General features: G+C 40.3%; 1 protein-coding gene across 11 annotated transcripts in view; it reads left to right on the top strand.

The window, feature by feature from the left end:
• NXPE3 (neurexophilin and PC-esterase domain family member 3) overlaps nt 1-25,626 on the top strand; it is a 56,005-nt gene that overhangs the window by 17,049 nt on the left and 13,330 nt on the right. For all 11 annotated transcript variants that reach the window (XM_033211407.1, XM_033211411.1, XM_033211409.1 and 8 more), the window contains 2 exons: nt 14,059-14,813; nt 19,833-19,906. In XM_033211407.1, coding sequence (XP_033067298.1) covers nt 14,059-14,813; nt 19,833-19,906 — 829 coding nt within the window. The remainder of the gene's footprint in view (nt 1-14,058; nt 14,814-19,832; nt 19,907-25,626) is intronic.

Raw genomic sequence — 25,626 nt, 5'->3', positions numbered from 1 at the left:
GATGTAATGGCCTTCTTTGTCTCTTTTGATCTTTGATGGTTTAAAGTCTGTTTTATCAGAGACTAGGATTGCAACCCCTGCTTTTTTTTGTTCTCCATTTGCTTGGTAGATCTTCCTCCATCCCTTTATTTTGAGCCTATGTATGTCTCTGCATGTGAGATGGGTCTCCTGAATACAGCAGACTGATGGGTCTTGACTCTTGATCCAGTTTGCCAGTCTGTGTCTTTTAATTGGAGCATTTAGTCCATTGACATTTAAGGTTAATATTGTTATGTGTGAACTTGATCCTGTCATTATGATATTAACTGGTTATTTTGCTCGTTAGTTGATGCAGTTTCTTCCTAGCCTCGATGGTCTTTACATTTTGGCTTGTTTTTGCAATGGCTGGTACCGCTTGTTCCTTTCTATGTTTAGGGCTTCCTTCAGGGTCTCTTGTAAGGCAGGCCTGGTGGTGAGAAAATCTCTAAGCATTTGCTTATCTGTAAAGGATTTTATTTCTCCTTCACTGATGAAGCTTAGTTTGGCTGGATATGAAATTCTGGGTTGAAAATTCTTTTCTTTAAGAACGTTGAATATTGGCCCCCACTCTCTTCTGGCTTGTAGAGTTTCTGCCGAGAGGTCTGCTGTTATTCTGATGGGCTTCCCTTTGTGGGTAACCCGACCTTTCTCTCTGGCTGCCCTTAAGATTTTTTCCTTCATTTCAACTTTGGTGAATCTGGCAATTATGTGTCTTGGAGTTGCTCTTCTCGAGGAGTATCTTTGTGGCGTTCTCTGTATTTCCTGAATTTGAATGTTGGCCTGCCCTACTAGGTTGGGGAAGTTCTCCTGGATGATATCCTGAAGAGTGTTTTCCAACTTGGTTCCATTTTCCCCCTCACTTTCAGGCACCCCAATCAGACGTAGATTTGGTCTTTTTACATAATCCCATACTTCTTGCAGGCTTTGTTCATTTCTTTTTCTTCTTTTTTCTTTTGGTTTCTCTTCTCGCTTCATTTCATTCATTTGATCCTCAATCGCTGATACTCTTTCTTCCAGTTGATCGAGTCGGTTACTGAAGCTTGTGCATTTGTCACGTATTTCTCGTGTCATGGTTTTCATCTCTGTCATTTCGTTTATGATCTTCTCTGCATTAATTAATCTAGCTGTCAATTCTTCCACTTTTTTTTCAAGATTTTTAGTTTCTTTGCGCTGGGTACGTAATTCCTCCTTTAGCTCTGAGAGGTTTGATGGAGTGAAGCCTTCTTCTCTCATCTCGTCAAAGTCATTCTCTGACCAGCTTTGATCCGTTGCTGGTGATGGGCTGCGCTCCTTTGCAGGGGGAGATACGCTCTTATTTTTTGAATTTCCAGCTTTTCTGCCCTGCTTCTTCCCCATCTTTGTGGTTTTATCTGTCTCTGGACTTTGATGATGGTGACGTACGGATGGGGTTTTGGTATAGGTGTCCTTCCTGTTTGATAGTTTTCCGTCTGACAGTCAGAAGGACTGTCTGTTGGTCTGTTGGAGATTGCTTGAGGTCCACTCCAGGCCCTGTTTGCCTGGGTATCAGCAGCAGAGGTTGCCGAAGATAGAATATTGCTGAACAGCGAGTGTACCTGTCTGATTCTTTCTTTGGAAGTTTCCTCTCAGGGGTGACGCCACCCTGTGAGGTGTGGGGTGTCAGACTGCCCCTAGTGGGGGATGTCTCCCAGCTAGGCTACTCAGGGGTCAGGGACCCACCTGAGCAGGCAGTCTGTCCGTTCTCGGATCTCAACCTCCGCGTTAGGAGATCCACGGCTCTCTTAGAGTTGATTTTTGTATATAGTGTAAGGAATGGGTCCAGTTTCAATTTTTTGCATATGGCTAGCCAGTTATTCCAGCACCGTTTATTGAATAGGGAGTCTTCCTCATTGCTTGTTTTTGTCAGCTTTGTTGAAGGTCAGATTGATCGTAAATGTGTGGCCTTGTTTCTGGATTCTCTATTCTGTTTTGTTGGTCTCTGTGCCTGTTTTTGTACCAGTACTATGCTGTTTTGGTTACTGTAGCCTTGTAGTATAGTTTGAAGTCAGGTAACATGATGACTCCAGCTTTGTTCTTTTTGCTTAGGATTGCCTTGGCTATTCGGGCTCTTTTTGGTTCCATATGAATTTTAAAAGAGTTTTTTCTGGTTTTATGAAGAATGTTGTCGGTAGTTTGATAGGAATAGCATTGAATCTGTAAATTGCTTTGGGCAGTATAGCCATTTTAATTATATTGATTCTTCTTATTCATGAGCGTGGAATGTTCTTCCATTTGTTTGTGTCTTTGATTTCTTTGAATAGTGTTTTGTAATCCTCATTTTAGAACTCTTTTGCCTCCTTTGTTAGCTGTATTCATGAGTATTTTATTCTTTTTGTGACAACTGTGAATGGGATTGCCTTTCTGATTTGGCTCTCAGTTTGGCTGTTGATGTCTAGGAATGCTAGTGATTTTCGTACGTTGTTTTTGTATTCTGAAACTTTGCTGAAGTTGTTAATTGGACAAGCTTTTGGGCTGAGATTGTGGGTTTTTCTAGATATAGAATCTTCTTTTTAGATATAGAATATACTATGCTTCTGACACTGTACTCTTGTGATTGGAGTATCTTATCAGTTTCTAAAAAGCAGACTCAATTTTAATTAAAAATATTACATAAGATGGCGCAATGGCTCATACCTGGATTCCTAGCACATTGGGAGGCCCAGGTGGGTGGATCATCCGAGGTCAGGAGTTTGAGACCAGCCTGGCCAACATGGTGAAACCCCCATCTCTACTAAAAATACAAAAAAGCTGGGCCTAGTAGCGGGTGCCTATAATCCTAGCTATTCGGGAGGCTGAGACATGAGAATTACTTGAATCCAGGTGTCAGAGGCTGCACTGAGCCGAGATTGCAACACTGCACTTCACCCTGGGCAACAAAGTGAGACTCGTCTAAAACAAACAAACAAATAAACAAACAAACAAACAAACAGAAAAATTCAAAAAACAGCCCATATATGAGAAGTGGGTATTTGTAGGAATATCTAACAAAAGGTTGGAGGGAGAATTGCAGCGTTTTATTTCTCTGATAAGCTCTCATTGAGAAAGTTATGCATTTTTTTTCTTTTGCCTTATTCATTGATATTTTAGATATGTTTTATAACACCTGTGTATTAGGACTTTGGGCTTCAAGTAAAGACACCTATTTCAAGCTAATGGTAATACATATTACTCATTTGAATAGAAGTCAGTGGATAGGTTGGGCATAGTTCTTTTGGGAATCAGCCTCTGTTTGTCTGAAAGCCTCTTAACTGTGCCTTCTTTTGTGTGTTGCCTTTTATCTATGGCATCCTCCTTCACGGTTGATTGTAGGATGGCTGCCGGAGTAATGGCGTTTTTGCTTTCGTGTACATGTCCACCTAAAGAAGCAGTTATTCTCTTGAAATGATCTCAAAATACTGTGTTTTTTAATTCGCAAATAAAATTCAAATAGCTGTTAGCAGGGGGAATTAGTGGTGCCTGAATTTGGCTGCATGCAAGCATAAGCCTCCAGCAACCTCTTCTGGTTTTCGTAGTCCAGAATTGGGTCACATACCCATTCCTGAACCAGCCATTTACCTGGGATTACCCCTCCATCAGTTAGGCCCACCCCTGAGCTGACAGGTGAGCAAACAGCATTGCTGTGGTTCAGTAGGCCAGGAGAGAAATGGATGTGGGACAGGCAGTCACCATGTTCACTCCAGCCCATAGGTTATGATGACTCGAGGAGTGAGCCATCTGTTTGGTGTTTCCTGTTAGCTCTGAACCTAAAAAGATGGCAGGCGTGAAGTTGCCGTTGTCTTTAGGAAAGTTAAGCAGATTGACATTTTTGCATTTCTGTCATTTGCAAGTAAAATTCAGGGGAGTTACCACCAAATGTATGGTGATTTCTGGATTGGGTTGCATGTGTCAGTCAGTTGGGTGAGGAAGAGAGGAAAAGGTTAGGAAGAAGAGCTATGCTGTAATCACATGGTGCATGATTTGGTCCTTAATGGTGTGTCACAGACTTACAACAACTAAAAAGGAGAGGGTGGCTGGAACATTTCCTGAAAGGTAATCAGTAAGGTAATAAAGGGAATTTTTCAAAGTCAGTTTTGTTTTCCCCATGCCATTTTTGAAATAAACAAATACTGCCATGTACCCTTCAAAATGAAGTCTCCTAGATGGGATTCTTTAAAATGAAAATGTGTGTATGTTAGTATAAAATGAGAGGGGAAAAATGCAGAATCTAAGAAGAGCATTAAACATTCTTGTATCTTTTTTTTTTTTTTTTTTAATTAATTAATTTATTTATTTTTTATTATACTTTAAGTTCTAGGGTACATGTGCATGACGTTTATATCATGTATAACTCCCCAATGCAATCCCTCCCTCCTCCCCCTCCCCATGATAGGCCCCAGTGTGTGATGTTCCCCTTCCCGAGTCCAAGTGATCTCATTGTTCAGTTCCCACCTATGAGTGAGAACATGCGGTGTTTGGTTTTCTCTTCTTGTGATAGTTTGCTAAGAATGATGGATTCCAGCTGCATCCATGTCCCTACAAAGGACGCAAACTCATCCTTTTTGATGGCTGCATAGTATTCCATGGTGTATATGTGCCACATTTTCTTAATCCAGTCTGTCACAGATGGACATTTGGGTTGATTCCAAGTCTTTGCTATTGTGAATAGTGCCGCAATAAACATACGTGTGCATGTGTCTTTGTAGTAGAGTAATTTATAATCCTTTGGGTATATACCCAGTAGTGGGATGGCTGGGTCATATGGTACATCTAGTTCTAGATCCTTGAGGAATCGCCATACTGTTTTCCATAATGGTTGAACTAGTTTACAATCCCACCAACAGTGTAAAAGTGTTCCTATTTCTCCACATCCTCTCCAACACCTGTTGTTTCCTGACTTCTTAATGATTGCCATTCTGACTGGTGTGAGATGGTATCTCATTGTGGTTTTGATTTGCATTTCTCTGATGGCGAGTGATGATGAGCATTTTTTCATGTGTCTGTTGGCTGTATGAATGTCTTCTTTTGAGAAATGTCTGTTCATATCCTTTGCCCACTTTTGGATGGGGTTGTTTGTTTTTTCTTGTATATTTGTTTGAGTTCTTGGTAGATTCTGGATATTAGCCCTTTGTCAGATGAGTAGGTTGCAAAAATTTTCTCCCATTCTGTAGGTTGCCTGTTCACTCTGATGGTAGTTTCTTTTGCTGTGCAAAAGCTCTTTAGTTTAATGAGATCCCATGTGTCAATTTTGGCTTTTGCTGCCGTTGCTTTTGGTGTTTTAGACATGAAGTCCTTGCCCATGCCTATGTCCTGAATGGTACTACCTAGATTTTCTTCTAGGGTTTTTATGGTATTAGGTCTAACATTTAAGTCTCTGATCCATCTTGAATTAATTTTCGTATAAGGGGTAAGGAAAGGATCCAGTTTCAGCTTTCTACTTATGGCTAGCCAATTTTCCCAGCACCATTTATTAAATAGGGAATCCTTTCCCATTTCTTGTTTGTGTCAGGTTTGTCAAAGATCAGATGGCTGTAGATGTGTGGTATTATTTCTGAGGACTCTGTTCTGTTCCATTGGTCTATATCTCTGTTGTGGTACCAGTACCATGCTGTTTTGGTTACTGTAGCCTTGTAGTATAGTTTGAAGTCAGGTAGCGTGACGCCTCCAGCTTTGTCCTTTTGACTTAGGATTGTCTTGGCAATGCGGGCTCTTTTTTGGTTCCATATGAACTTTAAAGCCGTTTTTTTCCAATTCTGTGAAGAAAGTCATTGGTAGCTTGATGGGGATGGCATTGAATCTATAAATCACCTTGGGCAGTATGGCCATTTTCACGATATTGATTCTTCCTATCCATGAGCATGGTATGTTCTTCCATTTGTTTGTGTCCTCTTTGATTTCACTGAGCAGTGGTTTGTAGTTCTCCTTGAAGAGGTCCTTTACATCCCTTGTAAGCTGGATTCCTAGGTATTTGATTCTCTTTGAAGCAATTGTGAATGGAAGTTCATTCCTGATTTGGCTCTCTGCTTGTCTGTTACTGGTGTATAGGAATGCTTGTGATTTTTGCACATTAATTTTGTATCCTGAGACTTTGCTGAAGTTGCTTATCAGCTTAAGGAGATTTTGGGCTGAGACAATGGGGTTTTCTAAATATACAATCATGTCATCTGCAAACAGGGACAATTTGACTCTTCTTTCCTAACTGGATACCCTTGATTTCTTTCTCTTGCCTGATTGCCCTAGCCAGAACTTCCAACACTATGTTGAATAGGAGTGGTGAGAGAGGGCATCCCTGTCTTGTGCCAGTTTTCAAAGGGAATTTTTCCAGTTTTTGCCCATTCAGTATGATATTAGCTGTGGGTTTGTCATAAATAGCTCTTATTATTTTGAGGTACGTTCCATCAATACCGAATTTATTGAGCGTTTTTAGCATAAAGGGCTGTTGAATTTTGTCAAAAGCCTTTTCTGCATCTATTGAGATAATCATGTGGTTCTTGTCTTTGGTTCTGTTTATATGCTGGATTACGTTTATTGATTTGCGAATGTTGAACCAGCCTTGCATCCCAGGGATGAAGCCCACTTGATCATGGTGGATAAGCTTTTTGATGTGCTGCTGAATCCGGTTTGCCAGTATTTTATTGAGAATTTTTGCATCGATGTTCATCAGGGATATTGGTCTAAAATTCTCTTTTTTTGTTGTGTCTCTGCCAGGCTTTGGTATTAGGATGATGTTGGCCTCATAAAAAGAGTTGGGGAGGATTCCCTCTTTTTCTATTGATTGAAATACTTTCAGAAGGAATGGTACCAGCTCCCCCTTGTACCTCTGGTAGAATTCAGCTGTGAATCCATCTGGTCCTGGGCTTTTTTTGGTGGGTAGGCTATTAATTGTTGCCTCAATTTCAGAGCCTGCTATTGGTCTATTCAGGGATTCAACTTCTTCCTGGTTTAGTCTTGGGAGAGTGTAAGTGTCCAGGAAATTATCCATTTCTTCTAGATTTTCTAGTTGATTTGCGTAGAGGCATTTATAGTAGTCTCTGATGGTTGTTTGTATTTCTGTGGGGTCGGTGGTGATATCCCCTTTATCATTTTTTATTGCGACTATTTGATTCCTCTCTCTTTTCTTCTTTATTAGTCTTGCTAGCGGTCTGTCAATTTTGTTGATCTTTTCAAAAAACCAACTCCTGGATTCATTGATTTTTTGGAGGGTTTTTTGTGTCTCTATCTCCTTCAGTTCTGCTCTGATCTTAGTTATTTCTTGCCTTCTGCTAGCTTTTGAATGTGTTTGCTCTTGCCTCTCTAGTTCTTTTAATTGTGATGTTAGAGTGTCCATTTTAGATCTCTTCTGCTTTCTCTTGTGGGCATTTAGTGCTATAAATTTCCTCTACACACTGCTTTAAATGTGTCCCAGAGATTCTGGTATGTTGTATCTTTGTTCTCATTGGTTTCGAAGAACATCTTTATTTCTGCTTTCATTTCGTTATGTACCCAGTAGTCATTCAGGAGCAGGTTGTTCAGTTTCCATGTAGTTGAGCGGTTTTGATTGAGTTTCTTAGTCCTGAGTTCTAGTTTGATTGCACTGTGGTCTGAGAGACAGTTTGTTATGATTTCTGTTCTTGTACATTTGCTGAGGAGTGCTTTACTTCCAATTATGTGGTCAATTTTGGAATAAGTGCGATGTGGTGCTGAGAAGAATGTATATTCTGTTGATTTGGGGTGGAGAGTTCTATAGATGTCTATTAGGTCCGCTTGGTGCAGAGATGAGTTCAATTCCTGGATATCCTTGTTAACTTTCTGTCTCGTTGATCTGTCTAATATTGACAGTGGAGTGTTGAAGTCTCCCATTATTATTGTATGGGAGTCTAAGTCTCTTTGTAGGTCTCTAAGGACTTGCTTTATGAATCTGGGTGCTCCTGTATTGGGTGCATAGATATTTAGGAGAGTTAGCTCTTCCTGTTGAATTGATCCCTTTACCATTATGTAATGGCCTTCTTTGTCTCTTTTGATCTTTGATGGTTTAAAGTCTGTTTTATCAGAGACTAGGATTGCAACCCCTGCTTTTTTTTGTTCTCCATTTGCTTGGTAGATCTTCCTCCATCCCTTTATTTTGAGCCTATGTATGTCTCTGCATGTGAGATGTGTCTCCTGAATACAGCAGACTGATGGGTCTTGACTCTTTATCCAGTTTGCCAGTCTGTGTCTTTTAATTGGAGCATTTAGTCCATTGACATTTAAGGTTAATATTGTTATGTGTGAACTTGATCCTGTCATTATGATATTAACTGGTTATTTTGCTCGTTAGTTGATGCAGTTTCTTCCTAGCCTCGATGTTCTTTACATTTTGGCATGTTTTTGCAATGGCTGGTACCGGTTGTTCCTTTCCATGTTTAGGGCTTCCTTCAGGGTCTCTTGTAAGGCAGGCCTGGTGGTGACAAAATCTCTAAGCATTTGCTTATCTGTAAAGGATTTTATTTCTCCTTCACTGATGAAGCTTAGTTTGGCTGGATATGAAATTCTGGGTTGAAAATTCTTTTCTTTAAGAACGTTGAATATTGGCCCCCACTCTCTTCTGGCTTGTAGAGTTTCTGCCGAGAGGTCTGCTGTTATTCTGATGGGCTTCCTTTGTGGGTAACCCGACCTTTCTCTCTGGCTGCCCTTAAGATTTTTTCCTTCATTTCAACTTTGGTGAATCTGGCAATTATGTGTCTTGGAGTTGCTCTTCTCGAGGAGTATCTTTGTGGCGTTCTCTGTATTTCCTGAATTTGAATGTTGGCCTGCCCTACTAGGTTGGGGAAGTTCTCCTGGATGATATCCTGAAGAGTGTTTTCCAACTTGGTTCCATTTTCCCCCTCATTTTCAGGCACCCCAATCAGACGTAGATTTGGTCTTTTTACATAATCCCATACTTCTTGCAGGCTTTGTTCATTTCTTTTCTTCTTTTTTCTTTTGGTTTCTCTTCTCGCTTCATTTCATTCATTTGATCCTCAATCGCTGATACTCTTTCTTCCAGTTGATCGAGTCGGTTACTGAAGCTTGTGCATTTGTCACGTATTTCTCGTGTCATGGTTTTCATCTCTGTCATTTCGTTATGATCTTCTCTGCATTAATTAGTCTAGCTGTCAATTCTTCCACTTTTTTTTCAAGATTTTTAGTTTCTTTGCGCTGGGTACGTAATTCCTCCTTTAGCTCTGAGAGGTTTGATGGACTGAAGCCTTCTTCTCTCATCTCGTCAAAGTCATTCTCTGACCAGCTTTGATCCGTTGCTGGCGATGGGCTGCGCTCCTTTGCAGGAGGAGATGCGCTCTTATTTTTTGAATTTCCAGCTTTTCTGCCCTGCTTCTTCCCCATCTTTGTGGTTTTATCTGTCTCTGGTCTTTGATGATGGTGACGTACTGATGGGGTTTTGGTATAGGTGTCCTTCCTGTTTGATAGTTTTCCGTCTGACAGTCAGAAGGACTGTCTGTTGGTCTGTTGGAGATTGCTTGAGGTCCACTCCAGACCCTGTTTGCCTGGGTGTCAGCAGCAGAGGTTGCCAAAGATAGAATATTGCTGAACAGCGAGTGTACCTGTCTGATTCTTTCTTTGGAAGTTTCCTCTCAGGGGTGACTCCACCCTGTGAGGTGTGGGGTGTCAGACTGCCCCTAGTGGGGGATGTCTCCCAGCTAGGCTACTCAGGGGTCAGGGACCCAGCTGAGCAGGCAGTCTGTCCGTTCTCAGATCTCAACCTCCGCGTTAGGAGATCCACGGCTCTCCCCAAAGCTGTCAGACAGAGTCGTTCGCGTCTGCCACGGCCCCGCTCTTTCCCCTAATGGACTGCAGCTGTGCGCTGTCTGCAGAGGTAGAGTCTACAGCAGGCAGGCTTCCTTGAGCTGCTGTGAGCTCCACCCAGTTCGAGCTTCCCAGCGGCTTTGTTTACCTACTTAAGCCTCAGCAATGGCGGGCGCCCCTCCCCCAGCCTCGCTGCTGCCTTGCGGATAGATCGCCGCAGACGGCTGTGTTAGCAGTGAGGGAGGCTCCGTGGGCGTGGGACCCTCCCGGCCAGGTGTGGGATATATTCTCCTGGTGTGCCTGTTTCCTTAAAGCGCAGTATTGGGGTGGGAGTTACCCGATTTTCCAGGTGTTGTGTGTCTCAGTTCCCCTGGCTAGGAAAAAGGGATTCCTTTCCCCCTTGCGCTTCCAGGTGAGGCGATGCCTCGCCCTGCTTCAGCTCTCGCTGGTCAGGCTGCAGCAGCTGACCAGCACCGATTGTCCGGCACTCCCTAGCGAGATGACCCCAGTACCTCAGTTGAAAATGCAGAAATCACCGGTCTTCTGTGTCGCTCGCGCTGGGAGTTGAAGACTGGAGCTGTTCCTATTCGGCCATCTTGCTCCGCCCCCTCACATTCTTGTATCTTGAGATTATTTTTACCTTATGTAGGATTTTGCAGTGGTTTGCCGTAGGTGGGGAGCCTGAGGCCTTGTTTAAGTGTTTTGCTAGAAACAAGGAAACGCTGTAGCTATTGAGGAGAGAAATTTTTGGTTTTACTTTGTTGTTGTTTATTCCCCTGCAGTTTAACTAATTGCATAACGTAAGGTGTAGTTTTCTACATCTTAGGTAGGTTAGTTATATGCCTCAGGTTAGGTATATAACTTTTTTCCTGCCCATTTGTTCCTGTATCCTGTTTACTAATAAAGTAGTTCATGGAATGCATGGAAATTTCCAAGAATGGAGAATGGTATTAAGTACACAATTGGATTCCCTCCCCATTCTTTACTCTGAGTGAATATAATTACTTATTTTTAATTATTTGGGTAGTTAGCACTAATTATACATTACATACTTATGTCTTGATTTGTGAACTTTACGAATTATCTCCTGACTTGCTCATATGAGGCAGTGTAGCGTGGTGGTTAAGAACACAGGTGTCAATTCAGACAGCTTGGCTTCTAACCCTCTGCTGCTTCTAACCTACATGGCCTTGAGCAAATTATTAAGCTATTCTTTGCCTCAGTTTCCTCTTCTACAAAATGGACATAATAACAGGACTTACCACATGTGATAATTTGAACATTGAATTTAAAGATTCATGTAAACTGTATACAAGAGTATCCAGCACATAAGTGCTCACAATAAATGCTGGGTGTTTCTGCTACTGCTGTTTTTTTCTTTTTCTTTTTCTTTTTTTTAAGCACAGGGTCTCACTCTGTTGCCCAGGCTAGAGTGCAGTGGCACAGTCGTTGTTCACTGTAACCTCTAACTCCTGGGCTCAAGCAATCCCCATAATATGTATACACACATATATGTACACACACACATATACACACACATATATATTCACATATATATGTATGTGTGTATATCTATACCTATATATCTATTTTTTTTTTCTTTTAAAGTTTTTGAGACTGGGTCTTGTTCTGTTGTCCAGGCTGGAGTGCAGTGGCACGATCTCAGCACACTACAACCTCTGCCTCCTGCGTGCAAGCAATTCTTGTGCTTCAGCCTCCTGAATAGCTGAAATTACAGGTGTGCACCACCACACCCAGCTTAGTTTTTGTATTTTTAGTAGAGACGGAGTTTCACTATGTTGCCCAGGCTAGTCTTGAACTCTTGAGCTCAAGCGATCCCGGTCTGCCCACCTCTGCTTCCCAAAGTGCTGGGATTACAGGTGTGAGTCACTGTGCCCAGCCTAGTTTTAATTTATATTTATTTATATATTTGTTAGAGACAAGGTCTTGCTCTGTTGCTCAGGCTGGAGTTCTATGGTGTGATTATAGCTCACTACTACCTGTCATTTGCAAGTAAAATTCAGGGGAGTTACTGGAGCTCCTGGGTTCAGTGATCCTCCCAGCTCAGCCTTTCATGTAGCTTAGGACTACAGGCATGTGCCACCACGCTTGGCTAACTTTTAAAAAAAATTTCTTGTAGAGATCGGGTCTTGCTATGTTGCCCAGGCTGGTCTTGAACTCCTGGCCTTAAGCAGTTCTGCCTCAGCCTCCCAAAGTGTTGGAATTACAGGCATGAGCCACTGCACCCGACCTACTACTGTTAATGAAAAATAAGGCCTCTGCTTACTTCATTCTCCTTCCACAATTTGTAAAATTAATTTTATTTCTATATATAACATTAAATAATGTATTTAGACCTTTTATTTCCCCAACAGCCTAAGATAATATATCTTAACTTCCTACTCTAAGTGATGAAGAAAGCACTACTCATTCTTACTTATTTACTTATTTATTACTATTTTTTTGAGATGCAGTCTCACTCTATCGCCCAGCCTGGAGTGCAGTGGTGCAATGTTGGTTCACTGCAACCTCCGCCTCCCAGGTTCAAACAGTTCTCTGCCTCAGCCTTCTGAGTAGCTGGAATTACAGGCAACCTCCATCATGCTCGGCTAATTTTTCTGTTTTTAGTAGAGACATGGGGTTTCAGCATGTTGGCCAGGCTGGTCTTGAACTTCTGATCTCGTGATCCACCTGCCTTAGCCTCCCAAAGTGCTGGCATTACAGATGTGAGCCACTGCACCCGGCCTACTTCATTCTTTTATATTTGATTTCCACTAGTTATAATATTACTTTTGCATCATTAGGTGGATTCTTTATTGACTGTGTCCTTCAAGGAATTGGTCCATTTCATCTGGGTTATCAAATTTGTGGTCATAGAATTGTTCATAATAGTCCTTTATTCCTTTAATGTCCATGGGATCTGTAGTGATGGCCTCCTTTTCATTTCTGATATTAATAATTTGTGTCCTCCCTTTTTTTTCTTAGCCTAGCTAGAGGCTTATCAATTTTATCGATCTTTTAAAAAACCAGCTTTGGGTTTCATTGATTTTTCTTTATTAATTTCCTGTTTTCAACTTCATTGATTTCTGCTATCATATTTATTATTTTTCTTCTGCTTATTTTGGATATTGTTTGCTCTTCTTTTTCTAGTTTGCTAAGATGTAAGGTTAAATTATTCCTTTTAGGTCATTTTTCTTTCCTAAAATATGTATAGTACTATGAATTTCCCTCTAAGCACTTCTCTTGCTTCATCCTATAGTGTTTAATAAATTATATTTTCACCTTCACCTAGTTAAAATATTTAAAAATTTCTCATGAGATTTTGTATGTTACCCATTTGTATACCATTTTGGGATTTTTCCAGCTATCTTTCTATATTGATTTCTAGTTTAATTTCATTATGGCTTAAGAGAAGACATTGTATGATTTTTATTTTAAAAAATTTTTTAAGGTGCATTTTTTGGCCCAGAATGTGGTCCGTTTTGGTGAATGTTCCATGAGAGCTTGATATGAAGTAGTTTACAGATGTCGACTATATCCAGTTTATTGATGGTGCTGTTGAATTCAACTCTGTCCTTACCGATTTTCTGCCTCCTGGATCTGTGTATTTCTGATAGGAGAGTGTTGAAGTCTTAGACTATAATGTAGATTCATCTATTTCTCCGTTAGTTTTTGCTTCACATGTTTTGATACTCATTGGTTAGGTACTTACATGTTAAGGGTTGTTATTGATTTATTTATTTTTTGAGAATTGACTTCTTTATTATTATGTAATGACCCCCTTTATCTTTGATAACTTTCCTTGCTTTGAAATCTGCTCTGAAATTAATATAGCTGCTACTGGTTTCTTCGGGTTAGTGTTAGCATAGTATATCTTTCTCTATTCCTTTCCTTTGCTTTTTTCTTGGTGTTTCACCATCTTAGGTTGGACTGGGTGGCTAAAGCGGGCTGGAGTTGGGTATTTCCCTTCTCTCAGGTTGGTTAGGCTCTGATAACACTCCAATAGGCTAGGTTCTGATAAAGTGGTTTCTCTTGAGGGGCAGCTTTGTTCAGAACAACACAGTGCTCTGCCTACTTCAGAATGGGACCTTTTCCCTTTCCCTTCCTGGAAGCCCAAGGGGATTTTTTCTTTGATATTCACTGTGAGAATCCTGGAGCTCAAACTCACTGGGTGAGCTCTTGGAGCTAAAACTCGCAGAAGTGTGGGGAGCCTTCTGAATTTATGCCGAAAATACAGAGACCTATTATAGTGGTAATTTCTGTTGTTTGTGTCTTCTTCTTTAGTACTTGGACCATGAGACTGTTTCAGCCACATTCATCGACAGCAGTGGACAGTTTATTTCCTCCCAGGTGACAGGAATTAGTCGAAATCCATACTGCGGCTATGATCAGCAGACCCTGTCCAGCCAGGAACGTATGGAGGAGGACTCCTTGCTGGCTGCCTTGCACCGACAGGTTCCTGATGTGGGCCCAGTTCCCTTTGTGAAAAGCACTGACCCTTCTTCCAGCTACTTTGTCATCTTGAACTCTGCTGCCTTCTTTCAGGTGGGAAGCCAGCTGGAGGTGCTGGTTCATGTACAGGATTTTCAAAGAAAGCCCAAGAAGTATGGTGGAGACTACCTGCAGGCCAGAATTCACTCCCCCAAGCTGCAGGCTGGGGCTGTGGGCAGGGTGGTGGACTACCAGAATGGGTTTTACAAGGTTTTCTTTACTTTGTTATGGCCAGGCAAAGTTAAAGTGTCCATATTTCTGGTCCACCCCAGTGAAGGGATCAGAGTTCTTCAGCGCTTACAGGAAGATAAACCAGACAGGGTCTATTTCAAGAGTCTCTTCCGTTCGGGAAGAATTTCTGAAACTACTGAGTGCAACGTGTGTCTTCCTGGGAATCTGCCTCTGTGTAACTTTACAGACCTCTACACTGGGGAGCCCTGGTTCTGCTTCAAACCAAAGAAGCTCCCTTGCAGCAGCAGAATTACCCATTTCAAAGGTGGATACCTGAAGGGTCTCCTGACTGCTGCAGAGAGTGCTTTCTTCCAGAGGTACGTGCTGTGTTTTCTTGGGGATAATTTGAAGAGTTCTTTTCCACTGTCCTTGTCCCATTTAGGAGACTTTCTGGTGTTGGGTATGTGTTTCTTATCTCTCTCTCAACGTGGCCCAATTCAGAAGAGGTAGTGAATAAAAAATTAAACAGAGATTTATATTTTTCGTTAGTGTTTTACAAGTGAAGCTTAGTGCTTATCTAAGTCCAAATTAAAGACCTTTTACCCTCGAATTTTTTTCTTTACCCTCATATCTGTTTTACTTTAGAATCACAAAGCGTGTTTGCACAGTAGCTGTGTAAGTAAAATCCCTTATTCACAGAACAGATAAAAGTTATCCAAGGGCCAGGTGTGGTGGTGACTCATGCTTGTAATTCCAGCACGTTGGGAGGATGAAATGGGAGGATCGCTTGAGCCCAGGAGTTTGAGACCAGCCTGGGCAACATAGCAAGACCTCATCTATTTTATGTGAAGAAAAAATATAATCCAAGAACAGGCTGGTAGGCCTAGTAGTCAGGCTGGTGTTTTATCTTTGTATCTAATGAACTGAAACTTTAAAAAGTAACATAATAACGGTTTTTAAAATCATTTGAACATACTGATTAAAAAACTATGAATATGGCAACATTGCTGGGTTTACTTAATAAGCATAGGACGTCGGGAATGCCACAGAAAACTATATTTTTTAAGCTATATAGTTGTTGAAATTATTACAGTATTGTGTTCAAATTTCTATTTCAAATATAAGCATAAAATATTTTCAGCATGATGATAAATACATAGAATAATGTGCAGAAAGGAATATGGAACCAATATGAATTACAATTTGTGTTTTCTTCAACATTTCATAACATTACTAAGAAATAAAAAATTATAAAAGCTACATGGTTAAAAAGTACCATTTTGGCCAAGTGTGGTGGCTCATGACTGTAGTCCCAGCACTTTGGGAGGCTGAGGTGGGAGGAAGGCTGGAGCCCAGGAGTTTGAGGTTGCAAGTGAGCTGTAATCACAGTTGCACTACAGCCTGGGCAACAGATTGAGACCCTGCCTCAACAAAAAAGTACAGTTGTTTGAAAGCATGTATACATGTTTTTTACTTTTTAATGGAGTATATTGTTTTTAAACGGTCCTTGGTAGAGAGAATTTTTTTCTTGGATGAAAGGGAGGTATTTTTGTTAAGTACATCTGGGCACCCTAAAAAATTTCATAGTTTATGTCCACTCATTACCGGATGGGAGAAAAGTTACTACCATAAAGTATGTGGTTTGTAGGAGCTCCTAAAATAAAACCCTTCAGTTTTCCACCCTGAAGTCAGCTTTTGGTCATACTGGATTATGTACAGGTCTAGTGGATTCATGACATACCTTTGGAAGGCCAGCAGAGGGAGCACTACTCAATGTACAGTGTTTACTGCTGAGAAGACTGGTATTTTCTATGGTTCAGTACAAAATGAAAACAAAATTAAATTTCACAACTCCTCCAAACAAAACCAAAACAAGTTTTTTCACTTTATTCCTGGGTTCAGGTTTCAGACATGCTGTTTATTGGTGACTGAGCAGATTATTTTATTTCTGTGTACTTTTTTGCCTATGTATGAAGACTACTCAGTTACCCTATTTTAAAGGATTGGTTGGTTGGTTTGTTTTGCAACAGGGTCTCACTTTGTCATCCAGGCTGGAGTGCGGTGCCATGATTGCAGCTCACTGCAGCCTTGACATCCCGGGTTTGAGCGATTCTCCCACCTCAGCCTCCCGAGTGTGCGCCACCTCCCCTCAGACTACAGGTGTGCACCACCACACCCAGCTAATGTTGCCCAGGCTGGTCTTGAACCTTTGGGCTCAAGTAGTCCTCCTGCCTTGGCCTCCCAAAGGGCTGGAATTACAGATGTGAGCCACCATGCTCCGTTAGAGTTGTGTTTTTAGATTTTTAAATTATTATGGATACATACTAGTTGTACATATTTTTGAGGTAGATATGATATTTTGATACAAGCATATAATATGTAATGATCAAATCAGGGTAATTGGAGTATCCATTGCTTGAAGCATTTATCATCTTTGTGTTGGGAACATTCCAATTCCAGTGTCATAATTGTTTTGAAATCTATAGTAAATGATTGCTAACTATAATTGCCCTATAGAGTTATGTTGTCAGTCTAGTTAGTGGTCTAGCAAAGAGGAAGAAGCATAGTAATTTACTCAAATTCCATGTGGAAAATAGAGAAAGTTTAGAGAGCTGACTTAGTGTAAAACTTAAAAGTATTTCTGACTGTAAATTCTACCATTAAAAACAAAAAACACCCGTGAACCCACAAAGATAAAATAATGTGTTTGTCCCTGCCCTTACTTGCATATCCTGGGTGAGGCTGGTTGATGGTACAGTGTTGTAGAATAATTGCAGAATTCTATTTACCTGGAAGTTTGCTGAGAAAACAATGTTTGAGGTGGTGTAAGTTTTTGGAAAGCAAACATTTGACAGAGTCCTTATAATTGGTTTTCATTTTCCATCATTTATTCTCTTTAGGTTCTGAAATATTGCATAAGACCATCTGAAAAGAAAAAGAAAAAGATTTAAATTGATTTTTTGGGGGATCTTTGGGTGTACTGTTTTGAGCTCATGGCCCAAATATGTTGAGCTGGTAACCTTTTTTACTTCTCTTTCTTGGTAACTCATAACCTTACTTAAGCCAGAAAGAATTAAGAATCTTAGCCTTGGTATTTGGTTCCCTAAATGACAGTTGAACAATTAGAGGAATGTCATCTTTGTTCTTTATCTATAAGGGAATAAAAGTGTTAGTTTTGGAAAGGGCAACAGGGGTTTCCTTAAAGATCCTATTAATATAAGGGAAGGCCTTTTGAAAGAATGGGCTTATCACCTACAACATTTCCCTTTTATTTTAGCATGATTGCTGCTTTTTTCTTTCTAACTTTGTATTAAAAATATTGAATCTTTAGAAACATTGCAGGAATAATAACAATGAACTCATATACCTTTAACTTAGATTCACTATTATTAATGTTTTGCCACATTTTGCTTTTCTTTCTCTGTGTTTATATGTATCTGTGTATAATTTTTTCCTCTGAACCATCTAAGAGTATGGTGCAGACATCATGGCTCTGCACTCCATAAATATGCCTCTTCTAAGAAAGTGGACTTTCTCTAACATGTAACCATAATGATCACATTTGGGACATTTATCATTGTTATAGTACTATTATTTAATATGCAGTTCATGTTAGATATTCAAGTTTCTTCAGTTGTTCAAATAATGACTTCTATAGCTATCTTTTTAATTTTAACTAATTTAATCTATGCTTACACAGTATGTTTGGTTATCTCTTTAATCCAAAAGAATTCTTTAGCCTATTTTGTTTTGTATGACATTGGCAATTTTGATGTTGCTGTTTTGTAGAATGTCCTTTACTTCTTTTTTTTTTTTTTTCCTTCTCAAGACAGTGTCACTCTGTCACCCAGGCTGGGGTGCAATGCAGTGATCTCAGCTCACTGTAACCTTTGGCTCACTTTACTTCCTGGGATCAAGTGATTCTTGTGCCTTGCCCTCCCGAGTAGCTGGGACTACTAGGCGTGCACCACCATACCCGGCTAATTTTTGTATTTTTAGTAGAGATGGAGTTTTGCCGTGTTGGCCGGGCTGGTCTCAAACTCCTGGCCTTAAGGAGATCCGCCCGTCTTGGCCTCCCAAAGTGCTGGGATTACAGGCGTGAGCCACCATGCCCAGTCTACTTTGGATTTGCTTTATAGTTTTCACTTTCCATGTGATTAGACTGAGGCTAAATATTTTGGCAGGAAAATTACAGAGGAAATTATGTTTTTGCAAGAAAATTATTGTACAATAATATAGAATTCTTATAACTATAGACAAGTAAATTGTATATTTTTTTCTTACCATAAAACTCTAAACTCATGAAAGTAGTTTATATGTGCTGTCTTAAAAATCACTTTATTTAAGCTATGAAATTCGATTATGCTCTAATGTGGCCAGGCCTGTATACTTCCTTCATTACTTGTTTTTTGTCTGTCTCCTCTGTGTCAGCTCCATGAAGAAGGAGATGCTGTGTTTTGCTTACTTTAGTAGCCCTGAATTCTAGGACAGTACCTGGCTTCAGAAGCTTAAGAATTATTTGTTGAATAAACAGTTTTTTCTGAAATTGATGAAATAATGAAAAATGACTGCACATTCCCATATCAAGAGTTTGGGGAGTTAACATTTTATTTTTTTGTTTTTGGTCTAAGTACGTGAGGCCTAGTTTTATTGTGACTCAGTTTTTGGAATAGTTGCCTTGAATTTTCAGTGCTTTTCTCCTTACCTCCACCCTCCGCCACGTTTTAATGCAGCCCTCCAAAAATATTTACTGAGTGTGGACTCTAGACTAGGGCCTGTGCTAGGATACAAAGATGAATGAGGCATCACCCTTGTCTTCGAGTAGTATATGTTTTATTTTATTTTACTTTTTTCCCCTGCTGCCTCCCTCTAGTAGTACATGTTTTAGTAAGGGGAACAGACACTAAAGAGTCCTGGTAATGATGAGCAAAGTACTGCATAAGTAAATATCTGGGGGGCAAGTGTCCCACGTAGGACTCCTCTGAGATCTGGAAAAGGCCTAAGGAATCAGATACATGACTTAATGCAGCATGAACTTGCAGCCTGAAAACTAGATAATGACAAAGTAGACATTCTTGTCAGTGTGAGCCATTCTCTGAGTCCAAGGGGAGTACATCATTCAAACCAGAACTGGTCATTTTGGAGTTTGCACTCTTAGCAGTATACAGTGGAGTGAAATTTTAAGAATCAATTTATTTTTTTTCAGTTTTTATATACATATAACCTGCTTATTACAAGAGACCCAGTTTATTATTTATGTTGGTTAACATTCATAAGTATGTTTCATCATAATAAGGCTCTGTGAAATTAGTCATTTTATCATTTGTAAGTAAAGACATATATCTGAAAATAAATGTTCCTGAACCTAAGCTTGTGCTTTTTTATTCCTCTTAAAGTGGTGTCAATATCAAAATGCCAATCAACTCCAGTGGACCTGATTGGGTAACTGTGATTCCCAGGAGAATAAAAGGTAAAAAAACAAAACAAAAAAAAACAAAAAAAGAATAAGCTTGATGATTTATTGTTTTTCGTACTAAGTGGGTTGAGGCTCTGTTGTTTCATTTATGCTGCAAAAACTTATATGCCATAGTTACTTCTGGGCACAATTGAAAATATTAAAAGTACTGTTTGATTTAAAAAATCAGATCTTATGTGTGTAATTCTGAGTTTTGATATTTATTGTTATTTTATTTTATTTTATTTTATTTTTTTGAGACAGGATCTTGCTCTGTTACCTAGGCTGGAGTGCAGTGGCACAATCTTGACTCACTGCAGCCTTGACCTCCTGGGCTCAAGTGATCCTCCCACCTCAGCCTCCCAAGTAGCTGGGACTACAGGCATACACCACCTCACCTGGCTGATTTTTGTATTTTTTTTGCAGAGACAAATTTTTGCCGTGTTGCCCAGGATGATCTTAAGCTCCTGAGCTCAAGCAATCCTCCCACCTTGGCCTCCCAAAGTGCTGGGATTACAGACATGTGCATGGCCGAGTTTTGCTATTTATGCTCATGTAAAAATTTTCTTCTCTTGCCAGCCCTCTTCTCTTTGGTTCCTTGAGTCTTTGAACAATGTTGTCCAATATGATAGCAACTAGTCACATGTAGTGGTTCAAATTTAAATTAATTAAGATTAAATAAAATTCAAAATCTAGTTATTTAATCACACATGCCGAATAACTACATGTAGACAGCATTTTATGTAGAATTTATCCATCATCACAAAAAGTTGTGTAGGACATTGCTTTTCTAGAGATACTTGAGAAATATGGGTAAAATTATAATGGAAATGTTTAAAATAAAAAACACTGGGTTGGAGAATAGCAGCTGTTCTCAAAGTGTGATCTGTGGATCAATGGCATCAGCATTACCAGGAGACCTGATAGAACTGCAGATTCTCAAGTCCCATCTCAGACGACTGAAACAGAAACCCTGGCTGGTGGGGCCCAGCAGTTCATGTTTTAACAGACTTTTTGGGTGACTCTGATTTATTGCTGTAGAATATTAATAGTAAAAGAACAAAATTCAGAGCAGCAAATGCTTATGTTATGTTCTTGCAGAACAGATATAATTAGCTATCGTGATTGAATAGCTAAAGGGATGAATGTCACTAATGAAGCTTATACAGATGGCGGGCAAGGTCCTTCTAGCTTTTAAAAGTGTATTAACTAATAGTACTCCACTCTGTAGATGTTGCAAACCCTTTTGCTTCAGGGGCTCAATATTTAATACATGTGGATCAGGCAGAGTGGATATTAGCCACATGCCTTGTTTGAGTGGTGGGAAGGAACTGAAAAGCAAGGACCATCTCAAGGGGCAGCCTCTTTTCAGTTTCGGCTGCTTTGTTACCCTGTAGAAACAAACCCTATATGGCCAGATCCATCGATTTGTTTTTTCCAAGAGAAACCGGAAACTTTGATTTTTTAAATGTGATATCTCCAGATTTTAGAACACTGACATCTAATTCAAGACTTTGAGGCCGGGCGCGGTGGCTCAAGCCTGTAATCCCAGCACTTTGGGAGGCCGAGGTGGGCGGATCACGAGGTCAGGAGATCGAGACCCTCCTGGCTAACACGGTGAAACCCCGTCTCTACTAAAAATACAAAAAACTAGCCGGGCGCGGTGGCGGGCGCCTGTAGTCCCAGCTACTCGGAGGCTGAGGCGAGAGAATGGCGTGAACCCGGGAGGCGGAGCTTGTAGTGAGCTGAGATCCGGCCACTGCACTCCAGCCTGGGCGACAGAGCGAGACTCCGTCTCAAAAAAAAAAAAAAAAAAAAAAAAAGACTTTGAAAATATTGTATGGGCTAAATGAAATCTGTTTGGCCCATATGCAGCCAGGGCACTGCCAGTGTATATCTCTTGTCTCTACTATCGTATGCCACAAGAATTCCCAGTCTTTTCCTGACGAAGAGCTGTTTTTGATTTACTTGAACCAAATGAATTACTAATTTTAGAGGCTCTGTATATGAGACATCAGTAATGGATATATTTATCTTTTATCTGTTTGGGCCTTAGATTGCTTAGATTGTCAAGATGTCAGTAGACATGGTGTCCTTCAGGAGTACTGCGCTCTAAACACTCTCCGTGTCTGACATCCTCAGGAGGCCCTCTCGCCCACTACTGGATCTGTCCTTCTTTCTCACAGTCTTCGACTGGCTTGCCCTTATTGTGATGTCCCTAGGTGTCCCAGGGATGGTCAGTGGAAGGAACTTTGGAAAGTTTACCTGTACCTGACAAGTCTTGAGGATCAACCAGGAAGTGGCTGTGGTTTTATGATTTACTCTTCTGGTTAGAGGGAAGATAGATTTGGTAATTAGTGAGCCTTTTGATATACTTTTAGAGGAAGAAATTATGAATTAGTAGGAGCAGAATATCCTGGTTTTTAATAGGAAAACCATCTTCTTGTAACAGGTATATAATTGGAAAGAAAAGAGAAGGCAGTTGCTTTATGGAATGTAGAAGGAACCCAGCTTGGCAGAACTTCATTGAATTTCACTCTATTGACCAGCAGGGGGCACTCAAAGACCCTAAATAAAGGGCTCGTATTTTTCCTTCTGTTGCTTCATTCTATGCAAACGTTCTGTTTCTGCTTAAACTTTTACCAACTAATTTTAGCATTCATCAAGGTTCATCAGATGTTGCCTGTGGCAATGATTTTGGTGGCATTCTAATTGTGACTTTTAATGTCTCTCATTCTTTCAACATTTATTAGTTGGAATTCTGCAAAGAAGAGTTGTCCCTTCTTCATTTTAAGTATTTATATCAGTGTAGACTCATGATAATTTCATTCTTTGGGTTATAATCCAATCCAATTCCATCATTCTTTTCTTTCCTTTTCTTTTTGCTCAAATTGTTCCAGTTCTGGCAGTTGGGAACGCTTTCAGTTTGGCTTCTTTATGCCCTTTTGTCACCCTGTGTGCTCTCATCCTTCTGTTTGTTTTGAGCACTTCCTTACTTTCTGGCACCACAAGGTATTTGAGGCTTGTGTTGTATTTTCTTTGCTTTAGCCTTAGAAGGAGTTTATAGTATTTGTACTTTTATTTCACTTATGAATTCTATATTTTGAAGGTTTTTCCCCTATGAAATTGTATTTATGTATTAGCTAATTCATATTCTTACAAGGTAAAATTACTGTTAAGATTCATATTTAGATTGCTTGAGATTGCCAGTGCTGCTGCTACTTGTGGTCATACTTCCAGTCAAAAGCAAGGGAAAACAGTTAGTAATTCTAGTTGACTACCTTATTAAGGGCAAGCATCTGGTTTATGTCAGGTTTTCCTAGTGCCAGAATTACTGCTGAGTTTTCATTAGTACCTGTAATGTGGTCCCCAGATTATCACAGCTAAGTGGCTCAGGAACCTTGACAGATTCTAACCTCATCAACAACTTGAGGCTATATTTTTGGGGGGAACTTACTGAGAGTTTAGGATAAGACTCGATCTAATAGCAACAGTATAGATAAGAACAATGAAATTTTACATTTGTGTTTATCTTTGTAGCTGTGGTAGGTTGAATACTAAGATGACTTCCAGTGATCTATGCTCTTACATAATCTCCTTCCCCTTAAGTGTGGGAGGGACGTGTAAATATGATGGTATATCATTCCTGTGATTTGATTATGTTATATGACAAAGTTGACTTTAAGAGAGTGACATTATCCTAGGTAGACCTGACCTTAGATCAGATAAGCCCTTAACAGGGGCCATGTTCTTGCTTAAGAAAGAAGGATTCCATGTGAGGGAGATTATTTGTTGCTGGTTTTAAAGATGAAGGGGGCCACATGGCTAGGAATATAGGCAGCTTCTAGGAGCTGGAGGGCATCTTCTGGCTGATAACCATCAAGGAAATGGGTCTTACAACCACAAGTAACTGAGTTCTGCCAGTAACTTCAATGAACTTTGTTTGTTTGTTTGTTTATTTTTTGTTTGTTTTTGAGACAGAGTCTCGCTCTGTCGCCTAGGCTGGAGTGCAGTGGTGCAATCCTGGCTCACTGAACATCTCCGCCTCCTGTGTTCAAGCGATTCTTGTGCCTCAGCCTCCCAAGTACCTGCGATTACAGGTGTGTGTCACCACACCCAGCTAATTTTTCTATTTTGAGTAGAGATGGGGTTTCACTATGTTGGCCAGGCTGGTCTCGAACTCCTGAGCTCAAGCAATCTGCCCGCCTCGGCCTCCCAAAGTGCTGGGATTACAGGCGTGAGCCACGTGCCTGGCCTTGAATGACCTTTTTGAAGGCTCTTCTCCAGAGAACACAGCCCTGATAACATCCTGATTTCAGCCCGTGAGACTGAGGAGAGAATACAGTTATGCTGTGTGTCAAACTCCTGACCTGCAGATCTGCAGGTTAGTAAAAGTCCCTTGTTTTTAAGCCACTAAGTTTGTGGTGATGTGTTACACAGCAATAGAAAACTAATAAAATAACTACCATCTAGACCAAGTTATTGAACGTTTAGAACATACAGGATGTTTCCAGGACTCTAGCATGCGCTTTACTATTCACACTATTACAGTATTGAATTTTCACAGTAACCCTTCAAAATAACTAGTAGTTGACCCATTTTATGGATGATGTAACCAGAGTCCAGAGATTTCACTTATTGTGTCATCATTTTGATTCCTTCTCTGTTAGGCTAGACTTTGAGGGTATAGTTAGGGAATAAGATGAAAGTTTAAATGATTTCCGAAGTCTCAGAGTTGGAGATGTGGAGTCGGACTTAGACTTGGTCCTGTGACTCTTCATCTAGCATTTTCCCTACTGCCCCTTAACCATGTTTAGGAGGTATGGCCAATGATGTCTTGATGCTTTGGTTTGCCTGCAGTAGTTACTTTTTTTTTTTTTTTGAGAAGGTGTCTCGCTCTGTCACCCAGGCTGGAGTGCAGTAGTGTGATCTCAGCTCATTAAAACCTCTGCCTCCCGGGTTCAAGCAATTCTCCTGCCTCAGCTTCCCAAGTAGCTACAATTACAGGCACAATGCTGCCATGCCTGGCTAATTTTTGTATTTTTAGTAAAGATGTCGTTTTGCATGTTGGCCAGGCTGGTCTGGAACTCTTGACTTCAAGTGATCCACCTGCCTTGGCCTCCCAAAGTGTTGGGGATTACAGGTATGAGCCACCGTGCCCGGTCTACAGTAGTGAAATGTATCAGCCTTCTAGTATACAGATCGTGAAGTGAATGATAGTGTTTCATGTTATGCAGTAAAAATGAAACTAGTCATTTTATGGATGAGACCTCATCTGATATTGATTTCTAAAAAATGGCAGATAAATGTTATAACAAATGGGACAAAGCTATTTTATTTTTTAAAAATTTAACTATCTGGATGCAGATGTCAAAGGGACAAAGCTATTTTAAAGACAACTACTTTTCAATTGCTGAAAAAAAGAGTTTGATATAGAATGTCTTTAATTTAGTTAACCTGGAAAATCAAAGGGCCCATGTTCTGCATATAAAAATCATTTGAGGGAAGGAAGCCTCCTCAATATATCAGTGAAATGTATTTGTCTTTGTAAATGGTACCACATCTACCACTACCTGCCTCTATACTCATTGAGAAACTTTGTCAAGTCACTCTGTGACTTGCTTTCTTCATCTTTAAAAGATATTTGGATGGCCAGGTGCGGTGGCTCATGCCTGTAATCCCAGCATTTTGGGAGGCTGAGGCGGGTGGATCACGAGGTCAGGAGATCAAGACCA

This window comes from Trachypithecus francoisi, unplaced genomic scaffold (assembly GCF_009764315.1).
Source record: "Trachypithecus francoisi isolate TF-2019V2 unplaced genomic scaffold, Tfra_2.0 Lachesis_group0, whole genome shotgun sequence".
In the NCBI taxonomy this organism is placed as follows: domain Eukaryota; kingdom Metazoa; phylum Chordata; class Mammalia; order Primates; family Cercopithecidae; genus Trachypithecus; species Trachypithecus francoisi.
Note: the sequence above shows the minus strand (reverse complement) of the source record. Positions and strands in the feature narration are given on the sequence as shown.